The following is a 12629-nucleotide window of genomic DNA, read 5'->3' as shown; positions in this document are numbered from 1 at the left end:
GTTAAAATTAAAAATACCTTTCCTCATCTCAAAATCTCAAGTTTCCTTTGTGTAATCCCTAAAACCTCCTAAGTGCATTTCAAAGTTTTTTATTTTTTCAGTAAAACTTTATAGTTATTTTCTCAACCCTATCTTAACATAGGATTGGTCAATCGACCGACCTCATAGCCACCAAAAAAAATCGAAATAAATCTAAATCAACCTTACATCTCAAAATTTTCCTGGCTTTATAACTATGCGATAAGAGCCATTACAAATTCATCCAAGCTAGTCATTAACTTTCCCATGGGAATGAATCTTGTACTGTGAGTGAAACTGATGATATTCTGTTCAGAATAAACAAGAAATAAAGTACTTACCTAATTTATATTTCTTGCTGTTGGGTTTTGAAGAGAGTTATCCCTAATTGTTTATACTACAGATCAGCAGTTCCCAACCTTTTCACCATCTTTTGAAAGATTCCATCTACCCAACAAACTGTTTTTCTTACTAATAATTAACTTGTTTTTCCATTTTTCACTATCAAATAAAAGACATATGTAACTCAGTGTGCAATTAAAAGAACAGCAGAATTAAAAACTTACTTTGTTTCATGAGATGGTATTATAAACCTCGCAGACCCCCAGGGATCCAGGGACCACAGGTTGGGAATCACTGCTATAGATAGTAATGCATTTAATAATTTTTATTTAATTAAATAGATAAATTTTATAGATGAAAACCTGGACTTTCTATTGATTATAAGTAATATATAATGAAACATAAGAGAGAACTATCAACGAATTGTAAAAGAGAGGATGTGACAGGTGGGTGTGGCAGAAGGGGACTGATTTTATATTCAATAGCTCTGTAACCAAACAAAATTGAAGACTATAAAAATTATCATTTGTCTGAACAAGAATGATTTTATAGAGTAATTTACGTTTAGCTTCGTACATTTTCAAGAGGTGATGGATAAAATATGGATGATGACATGCTAAGACAAAATGTGTCATGTGGGTCACACTAGTGGAAATTCAGGATTTTTTTAAAATATTCCCTTGTAGAATTAATAACTTAATGATCAGGAGGCCACGTCAACCAGCAAGGCGAAGACTCAACTCCTCAACACCAGCAGAACACCACCACCCTACTCTCAACTGAATGTTTTGAATTTTTCTTTTTAAAGTGTGGAACACATTCAGGAGGGTGCCTCCTTCGTCAACCACCCCAGCGGCTTGGAACTGGAAGTGGTAAGGACTCCCATACTCCCCTCAACGAAAGGAGGGTGACAATGCATTGGAGAGCCCAGAGGAATGTCATCACTAGAAACTATGCAATGGGTGACCAAAAAACCCTATTTTGAAAAGCAGACTATACCTAGTTATTCAGTCGATGCATGGCAGGAATGGGCAGCAATCCCTTTCTGCTTTACCCATGTAGTCCATGGGTGGTATGGTACAGAATGGGCATGTTTATAAGCAACATATCACAAGGTAAGAAACTGTCAAGCGATCTTGTGGAACACCACCAGCTCTACAGTGAGCATGGACAAAGGATCTCGAGTCAACATGACTGACAGTGCAGATTTAGAGTTAAAGAATACCTGGTCAGGCATCATTCACCACAGAGTGGGATCCATGATAAAAAGGGAGAGAAAAGGACTCTGAAAAAAACGGAAAATGAAGAAAACTTCCCATTTGAAGTCACACAAAAGTATGGAGAACAGCTACAGGTGGTAGACAAAACCCTGATGCAGAAGAAAGCATGATACGATGAAGATAATGGGAGATGAACATACTGGGAGTGGTCCACATGCTGGATTGTAGAATCTTCTCCATCAGACAATGAAGACAAAAAGCGAGGGTAAAGGTAAGATGTCTGATCTGATTGGAGGAAACATGGAAAAGTGTAAGGGAAAAAAGAAGGCAGGGAAGAGTAGGCCAAATGAACCAAAGGGCAGAAATAATTCATAAAAGTAGAAGGGAAAAGATCTTGAAGCAAGGAGGATTGCTGGGGGAAAAAAAGACAGTGGCGCATTCCCTCAAAAGTAGCAGTAAGTGCGATATAACAACGAAGGGCCCTGACCGATTACAGAAGTTTATCCAGATCTGGTCTAAAGTAAAGATGGGATATAGAAGGAAGAGAAACAGGAGAAGAGGACAAACAATTCTCACGAGCTGCCTACGTCTTAGGGAGAAAGAAACGATCGGGATAAAGGAGAAGACAGGTTGGGTGATAAAGGTTACGTGAAATGTCAGCGGCAAACAAAACAGACCACTGAAGACCACAGGCCTAGAGAAGAAGGAAATAAGTTTTAAGGGATAGATGAAACAACGACCATGAGGAAAACACTTCAAAGGGAAGTACAGTGAGAACATAGAGGACCACATTAATGTCTCAATCCAGAAGGGCAGGATGCCTTAGTGGCTTCCAAATTCAGAAGGAACGCATGAGCTCTGTAAGGACAGGAGAAAGAAAAATCCTATTGTATTGGGAAAAATGGAAGGTATGAGATAAGACCTCCTGATATCTGGAAAGCAACGAGATCAAAGACCCATGGTCATAAAACCAGGTGAAAAATTCTGACATATGAGCCACAGAAGGCTTGTCAGCAGGAAATCCCATGTTAGCAGATCAACAGCAGAGGACTTTCCATTTACACTGGTATAATTCCACAGAAGGTGGCCATAAGGAAGGAGCTAACAAGGAGGCAACTCGACATGTGAAACTGGATCGTCTCACCAAGGGCCAGACAAAAGCCAGACATGAAGATGGAGGACAGGGAGGTTGGGATGTAGAACATGGGATTGAGGTTGACAAAAAGGGAGGGAAATAGTGGAAGAAGTACAGATGGTGATAGGAGCTGATGATGTAACCTGGGAAACCAAGGTTGTGTTAGCCCAAAGAGTGCAATCAGGATGACTCAGCAAAGAGTGGAGTAGACCAGAGAAATCACCCAATGAAGCAATTAGATTGGAGGGTACACAATAAGGTATTTGTGTGACCAATCCTGACTGAAAGCATCAACTGACAAAGCCTGACGATGCAGTAAAGGTGACCAAAAGAGGAGCAACTTGGTATTGAGGGCCATGGCAAAAGCATCCACTTGGAGAGAACCCCAATGATGGGAAAGGTTTCTGAAAACGAGTGGGTCTAATATCCACTCCATTAGATAGATGCAGTCTGGTTGTGAAAGACAATCTGCATTCAAATTGGAATTATCCAGCATATAACATGTGATAAAACAAATGAGATGTTCATGGGCCCTGTATAGAAGATCCAACATCCAAAAACAGAGGACTCTGGACTGGGTGCCCCTTGGTGGGTGATATGTGCAAGCACCATAGAGTTGTCTGAATGAACCTTCACCAGAGAAGAAGGAAGTGATGTAAAGCCCAACGTACGAAAAAATTTTGAGAACATTGATATGCAAGACGTTTTCGTCTACAGACCAATGGCCTGCAGCTTCCTGGTGATTGATCAATGCTGTCCAACTTTGAAGGGATGCACCATCAACAAATGTAGATCTGGAAATGGGGGAGGAAGTGGCACGCCTGTCAGCATATGAGCTTTGTCCAGCCATCAATGCAGATCATCTCTCAGAGAAGGAGGAAGGGAGGGAGATGGGGGAGGAAAGAGAATCCCAAGCAAGGTTCCATCATTTATGAAGCTCCCATTGCAAGGATCTTATGTGGGCACAACTGAGAGGGACAAGTGCAGTCATGGAGGACCACACCCCTAAAAGCAACAGAATCTTACGAGCAGGGCATGGTGAACTAAAAGTTCCATGGACCAAAGATGTAGAGGAGAAGGCAAAGCTCAACACAGATTTGTGTCAAAAAAAGAGTCCCAGATGGACAAGGTATTGAGTTGGTCGAAGGAACGACTTCTCCAATTTGATCAACCAACCCACCTAAGCCATCATAGAATGAAGTTGGTGAGTATGATTGGCCGATTCCTGTTCCGAATGAGCCAGTAATCAATGTAATAATGAAATCACACCTCCAGATCATGACAATAATGAGCAAATGCCCGGACAATGCGACAAAACACATAAAGAGCCAATGTGAGTCTGAAGGGAAGTGCCCAAAATTGATAAACCGAAGATAAGATCGAGACTGCTGGGCTATTTGGATGTGAAAACACCCATCTCATGGTGAGAAAAGACTCCATGGTAAACTTGGGGAATGCAATGAAGCAGTTGAGGCGAAATAAATCGATAATCGGCCGCCAATCCCTGGTTTTCTTGGGGTCCATGAAAAGGCATGAATAAAAAACCCCAGAAGGTTGGTGTACCAATTTGATAGCCTGCTGCAAAATCAAATCTCGAACTGCCAGGGACAAAAGCTGGCATGCCACAGGATCTTCTGGAAAGGAAAGAAAACAGGGCAAGGAGAAACAGGAGGAGGTGAAAGAAACTGGATAATGAAACCTTCTGAAAGAACCCTTATCACCCATTGATCGTCAACAAAGAGACACCAGCAAGGAAGAAACTCCAGCATTCGAGCTCCCACCAACCCCAAACCCACAAGGTATTCACTGGTACTGGTGGTGATTGATGTTACATTGATGAGGAAATCGACGAAAAGAAATACCCCGATTAGAAGGAATGGGTAAGAGTTTGGAGGATGAAGGATGGGAAAGGGAAATAGGTGGCATATGACAGACAAATGGGCAATAAAGGACATGAGGGTGGATTGCTGATGGGCTGATGTAACTCAAGGCTCAATGGTTTCTGGGACTGTACCAAAGACATAATGTCTTAGAAAAGGAGCAAGATGCAAGTCCTATAGATATGTTAAGGGTAAATTGACCTGAGCCAATACAGTATTCCTACCAATAAGGTCCCAACAACAAAGAAACCACGTATGTAATGCCAAAGCCAAGGACAAAATGCGGGCTAATGTGGAGGAGAGAGGTGCATGGTATATGCAGAAAACCCCTCAGGATTTCTTTGAAGAGCCTCTGAGAGGAAATGTATGGAAGATAAATACTCTAGAATGTTGGTTAGGGTAAGATAATGGTGAGAATATTGGGCATAGGAAAGACTAACATTATGTTTGGGAGCTGCCCCCAAAGAGGTAATAATGAACCCAATAACTGCTGATCCAAAAATGGATAGGAAAAACAGAAATTTGGGTACATGCTGATCAATTTGTGTCTCAATTAAGTAAGGGGATCAGCATACCGTGCCTCCCGAGGACTTCTGATCAGTATGCCCTTTCTTACCATTGTGCTGAATGTAACAAAGAAGGATGAAGTGAATAAGAGATACGGGAAAGAGATAAAACATCACAAACCTGAAACATAAAAACAGCAAAGACCGAATTAGGCCTAGATGAATCCTCAGGTTGCAAGTGGGAAGGAACAGCAAACTCTGGAGGCAGGAAAACATGATAAAAAATCCTCATCATTTTGAAAATGTCAGGGGACAAAGGTTGACACATGTAGCCTTCAATCTCCTGACATATGAAAGCAGAAAGATCTACCATCGGGTCACCCGCATCTGAGGCCTGAGAAATAACACTGGTCGGTGGTGTAACTCCCGAAGTGGTTACATGAACTTCAGAATTCATAACTGAAAATAATGTACACAAATGGTCGGGTGTTGCAAAAATATGTAGCAACAAAATGAACTGGTTGTTAGAAAAGAAATTAAAAATTAATCTAAAAAGAAAAAAATTGGACAAAAAAAAATGTCATCTTCACACGGGACCACGAAGCACAAAAAAACAACATTTGAACTCAAACACTGACAAACGAAAGTTAAAGGTTTTGTAGAGGAATAAAGAGGAAGTCACATACATCATGTGACCATGTCACGCTACTATTGGTTATGAGATGATTTGCATGAGAGACATGTTGGAATATGATAATTCCAACAAGGGGGAGCACAAGGCTTGTGTCATGCATGAAGAAAAGTTCACTCAAAGAGGGCATCACTGAACGAGAATACCTAATCTTGTGAGAAGTGGTAAGTACCATATCGGAACTAGTTACAAAATGTCACATCTATATACACCCTCCAAAAGTAATTAATGTTTATATGTTAACTACAGTACGCAAAATGTCAGATCTATAGACATCCTCCAAATGTAATCAATGTTTATGTGTTAAATACAGTATACAAAGTGTCAGATCTATAAATACACAACAAATATAATTAGTTTCTTTGATAACTAAAATCACAAAATATCAGACACATGTATCCTCCAAATGAAATTAGTGTTTTTGTGCTAAATACAGTACACAAAATGTTAGATCTATATAAACTGTTCAAATTCAAACAATGTTTTAACAACAGTAACAAAATGACAGATATTATATATATATATACACACACACTCTTCAAATACAAGTGTTGAGTACAAACTATTAAAAGGATTCTGGAGCTTTACCCCATTGTTATTGCCAGTCATGTTCTACCTGACAAACATCCATGTTAAAATTAGCTTTGTACTGTAGTTTCTATTGTAAAAGGCTCCACTATAAAGGTGTCATGTTCAAGACCCACAACTCCTCCCAAAATGATTTACATAATCTATATAGTGTACAAACAGGATGGTTTCCATACTCTTTGTGTTTGGCAACTTCACCTGTATTTCTTCATATAGTTTAGTGTGAATATCCATTTCATTCTTCAGCTGCTTAAGGTATACAATGGTTGAATAGGATGTATGAATGGAAGCCTTATCTTGGCAAACCCATACCCTATTATTGTTGATTCCGAATGGAGATCTTTCTTAATTATTTACATGCTGTTGCTTAAGGCATGTTGATGGCTTTCACCACTTTGTGTCATGGTTTCTAACCTATTAAAAGACACTGCATTTTTCTTAGCATGGCTGAGATACAACTTGTTGCAGGTCTCTTTCTGGATGGTCCTGGTATCACAAGTTGATCCACATTTCATTCTTTTCTAATATAACTAACTACAAGTGATATCTCATCTTGGAAATTCTAAAACCACAATCTTTTTGATTTGATGTACAAATATTGTGTTTGTCAAAGAACTGTTCTATACTTATCCCAAAACAGCATTACACTACCCACCATACACCAAGCAATGCACATCCCATTACACCTCAACTTTATACTGGCTGTGGTTGTCACCTAAGTTGCTGATTTGTACATTCAAAAGTATTTTAATATAATGTACTCAACCCTTTGTATATTTAATGTTTCTGTTCTAACAACAGTACACAAAAGATCTATATCTTAAAATGAAATCAACTTTTTAAATTAAAGTGAAAAAAACATACATCTACCAATTGTTTAAAGTTAGATTTGTTGAATAAATTAACTAACATAAAAATCTTTATATAGTTTATAGCCTAAAGCATATTGTTTATATTAACTCTCTCTACACTGGCTTGGTCGATTAGACCAATCACATGACCACATTGTACTCGTTTAAAGTCATTATAGTTTCGATAATACTAACTTTTAATATAGTATTTTCACAAAATTTGGCAGACTTTCAGTAAACATTACAAGTCTTTTACATACAAAAAAATCAGCTATATTACTGAAGTATTTTTAATAAAGTAAAACAGATTTGTCCATGAATATATAGAGTTTTTTTTTTTTACTACTCCAAGAGCAAAGTGATTTTCATGTTAAGATTAAAAATACAATTCTTCATCTCAAAAGTTTCAAATTTCATTTGCATAATCTCTAAAACCTCCTTAATACATCTCAAACGTTTGTTTTCAGTAAAACTTTATATTCTATCTATTATCTACTCTACCCTAACTCTATACAAGGCTGATCAATTTGACCGACCCTGTAACCAACAAAAAAAAAATCCAATAAATCTAAATTACCCATTTTTTCTTTCTAGAATGACTTCAAATTGTACATTTATTTATACTTAAATTTTATTGTTTTATTGCCCTTTGAACCATGTCTAACTGCTATTTGTGCCATTGTAAGTTGTAAATCACTTGGGGAACATTATCCACAAGCTACTCTAAGCTGCTAGTGTGTGTGTGTGTGCCTCATGACAAGTTTTATTATTATTTATTTTACCTAATCTAACTTTAACTAATCTAAAGAGATTCCTATTTTTACATTTTAGTTACTTTTATAAAAATAAATAAGGAATACAAAGGAAAAACAAGAAATAAAATACTTACCCAGGTCTTCTTAATTTTGCTGCCAACTGTTGATGACACTTAACCCTCCTTTTTTATACTAATGGCAGTAGTGCACTAAATAATTTTTATTTAATTAAATAATACACCAAGAACATAGAATAATAACATGCAAAAATCAGACAATGTCCTATAACTATCACAACGTTTTGGACTTATGCAAATTCATCCAAGCTAGTCAACATCTTTCCCATAGGAACAAAGCTTGTACTAAGAGGAAAATTGACAATTCTCTGTTCAAAAAACAATGTAACACAACATGTCATTTGATAGATGAAAACCTCAGCTTTTTATTGGTTATAGGCAATATATAAATAAAAGTAAGAAACAACTATTAACAAATCCTCAAAGAGAGGATGTGACAGGTGGGTATAGCAGGAGGGGTCTGATTTTCCATTTGATAGCTCTGTAACCAAACAAAATTTAAGGCTATAAAAATTATGGTTTGTCTGAGCAATCACAATTTTATAGTGGGTAATTTACATTTAATATCACAGTTATTGAAGGGGTGTTGGATAAAATAGAGAAGATACATAGAGAAAAAATGTCACATTTCTCACACTAGGGTAAATTCAGGATTTTTTAATATTGCCTTATAAAATTAAAAACTTAAAGCTTATATACTATTAAAATATGGATTATTAATTACAAGTTTATGATATATTAATTGTTATAACATAAACAAAAAGTAGTTTGGATAAACTTTGATTGTAAGTCACTAAAAACCTCACGACAGGCGCAGTATAGCATGCCCTTGGCGATAGGGTTAAACAGTCAAACATTACAAATCTACTGATCTAAAATGAGATTTATTGAATAATTTGACCAATATAAAAAATCTTTACATAGTCTATAACCTAAACCATTAATTTTCATATTGAATAATCAAACAACAAAATCCACCTACTATTTAAAGTTTGAATAATTTGATTATTATAAAACGTCTCAAGTGTTACTTGCAGAGTCTTAGTTCACAAATGGCTTTAAACAAGTCCATTAGCCTAAGATATAAAAAAAAAATCACTAACATTGTTTATACCTAACAAAATCTTGGTGTACTTCAATTGGCTTTAAAAGATGATGATAAATAACAGGTTACTTACAGTATGTTATATATTTGCTGCCTCCAAAGAATGTGTTTTGTTTTTTAATGTCAAGCACCAGACATTGCTGGTTGAGCTGGACACATTGTATCAATCAGGAATATTTATAAAGAACTCGAAAGTTTACACAATTTGTTTTGTTTTAGACATTTGCAGAAGTAGAAAATGATTGTTTTTGGAAGACAATAACAGTTTTTCATACGTAATTGTTCAGAACAAACGAGTTCCTTATTTACTCTATCCCCACTAAACACCCCTCCCCCCCCAAAAAAAAATCCCCAACACTTCTTTTGAAGGGAACACAACCTACCTCAAATTCCTGGATCTTACAATGTCCTAAATACATGAAATATGTACAAATCTGGAATTTGTTGTAAAATAAGATCAATGAAAAGATATTTTTTCAAACTGCTGATCAAAACACTTACATGTTTTAACTGGGTTCTGTTCTATCAATGTATAATACCCATTGAAGTTTAAGTTTCAAACAATGTCTGTCATTTGGTGTACAAAACTTTCTTCATTTAGAGTTTACTAATCTCTGTTCTTTTCTATGTACAGTTGGAAGGTTGTAATAAAAGCTTATGTTTTTGTTTTTGGAATTGCTTTGTCCTTCAAGTTTAACTATTATGAATAGAGTCTTTAGATAACATTTGTTTCCAATTTTAATAAATTTCTGCTTCAATATACAATTTTTTAGGTGGATGAAGGCCTTACTATGTTCCTTAGCTGTTCTTCTAATTACAACATATAAGTGGTAATTTAAGGCCTTACTATGTTACTTAGCTGTTTTTATAATTACAACATATAAGTGGTAATTTTGAAACATAACATTTGCTGTTGAGTTTTACCTCATTGTTTTTACTTCTAGCAGCTCCTTCTATGAATTCAAAAAGCAAGGCCCAGGCTCGTGGAAAATCTCCCAGTTTCTGTAGAGCATTTCGCTTTGAGTGAAAGACCCTGGCTACTCCAGATAGTGTTAGCACCTAATAAAAAACAACAACATCCATGTTTGAAATAAAAACTAATGGCTACCCTGAATAGTATAAGCACCTAACAAAAGAAACTATTAAAATAATTATAACAAAAAAGCAAGGGCAAAATTTTCCTTTTTGATAAGACATTAGGTTTGGATTGAAACACTCTGGTTACTTCTGAAAATTATGAAAACAATCAAGAACAGCATTTAATAATAATAAACAAAGCTCAAAACTCTGGAAATTTCCTGGTTCTTTTAATTATAAACCTTGGATAACAAATACAGTGACAACAGTTAATAAAAATAATAATACAAATAAATATAAATTTTCAACAAAAAAGTAGAAACACATCTCACTTCCTGTAAAGCAGTTTGCTTTCAGTGAAATGCAGCAGACATTTGTGTGGAACCTAACAGAAGATCCAGTGGAATGAATTCATAAAGTTGTGTTACTTTTGTAACGGGATGATACCCACATGTACCATATATCTGGTTTATCATTTCTGACTCACTATTTGAAAAAAATTCAATATTATGTAAAACAAACCTCAATGTAACAATTTACTATCTAATGGCCCTGAGGTGTTTTTATTCTAGCTACAAATTGAGATTAAACTAGTACTAAAAGTTTTGAAGTTATCTTTATGTTTGCCCTTTTCAAGCAATCATTTTACCATTACACCTACCAAGGTTTCAGTAAGTGTTTCTACTAGATAAAAATAATTATTTCTGCATGTGATAATTATAATACTTCACACCCACATATACCCAAACACATAAAAAATATTCCAACAAACCTGCGTTTCAGCCCACTGTTTCTGTGCCGTATTCCTGGAGTGATGAATTAATATATTTCCTCCCATATCACTAATTTTGTCAGAAGAAGCAGAACCTGACAGATTTCTAACTCGGTCCAACAAAGGGAACAAAACCTAAAATACATCCGTATCTATTATAAATAGCTACAAAATTAGAAACATTTTCAAATATTACCAGTTGGAAGAAGTATAAGTAACTACTTTTTTATCTACTTAAATACAGTTTAAGAAATATTAGAGTAATAAGAGTTCTTAGACACTTATTACATCAAATAACAATTATCTTCAGAAACTATTACTTCTGCTAAAAAAACAGAACCATATAGATTTCTCATCTTATTTAAGCAATTGACAAAAGATTTTAGAAACAAACTGATTTTGAAAAAGTTAGCCTCAAACACTGGTACTTCTGTTGAAGGAAAATGACCCAACTAGATTTCTCTTTCAGTTCAGCTTATAAAACCTAAAACTTTGTAAAAATGAGTTAATTAAAAAAAGTTTTTTAAACCAAATTGTTTTCCACATTACTGTTAGTGTCACATTAAATCTTTCTTCTGAAACTTCCATTCTAACATCCATTTATTATACAAGCTATATTCATCTGTGTATGAGATTTTCTTTCCAACCAATGACTTTTATATTGAGTAAACTATCGATTCTCTCTCTCTCACAGTCCTGGGATCAGACACCTTATAAACAGCACCAGCTGCTAATTCTTGATCTATGCTAATCAAAATATGGGATATTATTATCAAACTTATAATAAACCTTAAAGTAAAGAGCACAATGTTCCTGCTACAGGTCATGACTCTTATTTAACAGGCTGGTATGCTAGCAACTATGCCACTCCAGCTCACTTACAAACTGATATCATAGAGGGGAAGGACACACAGACTTCGATCAAAACAAGTCTTCTGGTATTACCCAACTGATGGTGTCAGTGACAAAATTAATGCAATCTAACACCATGTTTTAAAAACAGTGCATCAGTACTGATGCACACCATTTGAAGGTTTGTTTTATACAATTTCAGTAAGTAGTGAATTCAGCAAGGCAAATAACAATAAATGTATAGTTCACTGTTGACACTACTTAAACTGGGCAGTAAGTTATCTCTTGATTAACTTACATTGCTATTTACCAATTAACTTGATATAAACTATTGCTCATGATCATTACAATAATTAACCAAATTACAAATAAATCAATGAAATTGTAGTTGTCAATCAATACAAACACATAATGCTGTGGACATTAATGGTGCTGAGAAACAATTTTTTGTTTTGTGACACAGAAATTCTTAACAATAATGCTGAATTACTTGGACAGTGGTACAATGAAGCAAAACACAAGCTTATGTGTTGCAAAGAAGGGTGCCAGAATTTAAAAAAATAGAAATAAAGTTTCTGCAAATATTTCACTTGTTTCTGACAGTAGGTCAATCCATTTTAGTATACATTTTTACTACAATCCCATTTCTTGATTAGCTTCTAGCAATAATTACAGGTGAGATTCAGTTGAGAACAAACACTGGCTGTATCTATCTTCTGTTATTCTTACAGGTGTTCACTACAATCCCATTTCTTGAAGA

General features: G+C 35.5%; 1 protein-coding gene across 1 annotated transcript in view; it reads right to left on the bottom strand.

Moving 5' to 3' along the window:
- The window catches only part of LOC106473520 (protein MON2 homolog), a 53440-nt gene that overhangs the window by 6088 nt on the left and 34723 nt on the right, over nt 1-12629 (bottom strand). Inside the window, exons 11-12 of the mRNA XM_022401940.1 lie at nt 11018-11152; nt 10093-10227 (exon numbers count right to left, since the gene is read on the bottom strand). Of these exons, the coding sequence (XP_022257648.1) occupies nt 10093-10227; nt 11018-11152 (270 nt within the window). The remainder of the gene's footprint in view (nt 1-10092; nt 10228-11017; nt 11153-12629) is intronic.

This window comes from Limulus polyphemus, unplaced genomic scaffold (assembly GCF_000517525.1).
Source record: "Limulus polyphemus unplaced genomic scaffold, Limulus_polyphemus-2.1.2 Scaffold6246, whole genome shotgun sequence".
In the NCBI taxonomy this organism is placed as follows: Eukaryota; Metazoa; Arthropoda; class Merostomata; order Xiphosura; family Limulidae; genus Limulus; species Limulus polyphemus.
Note: the sequence above shows the minus strand (reverse complement) of the source record. Positions and strands in the feature narration are given on the sequence as shown.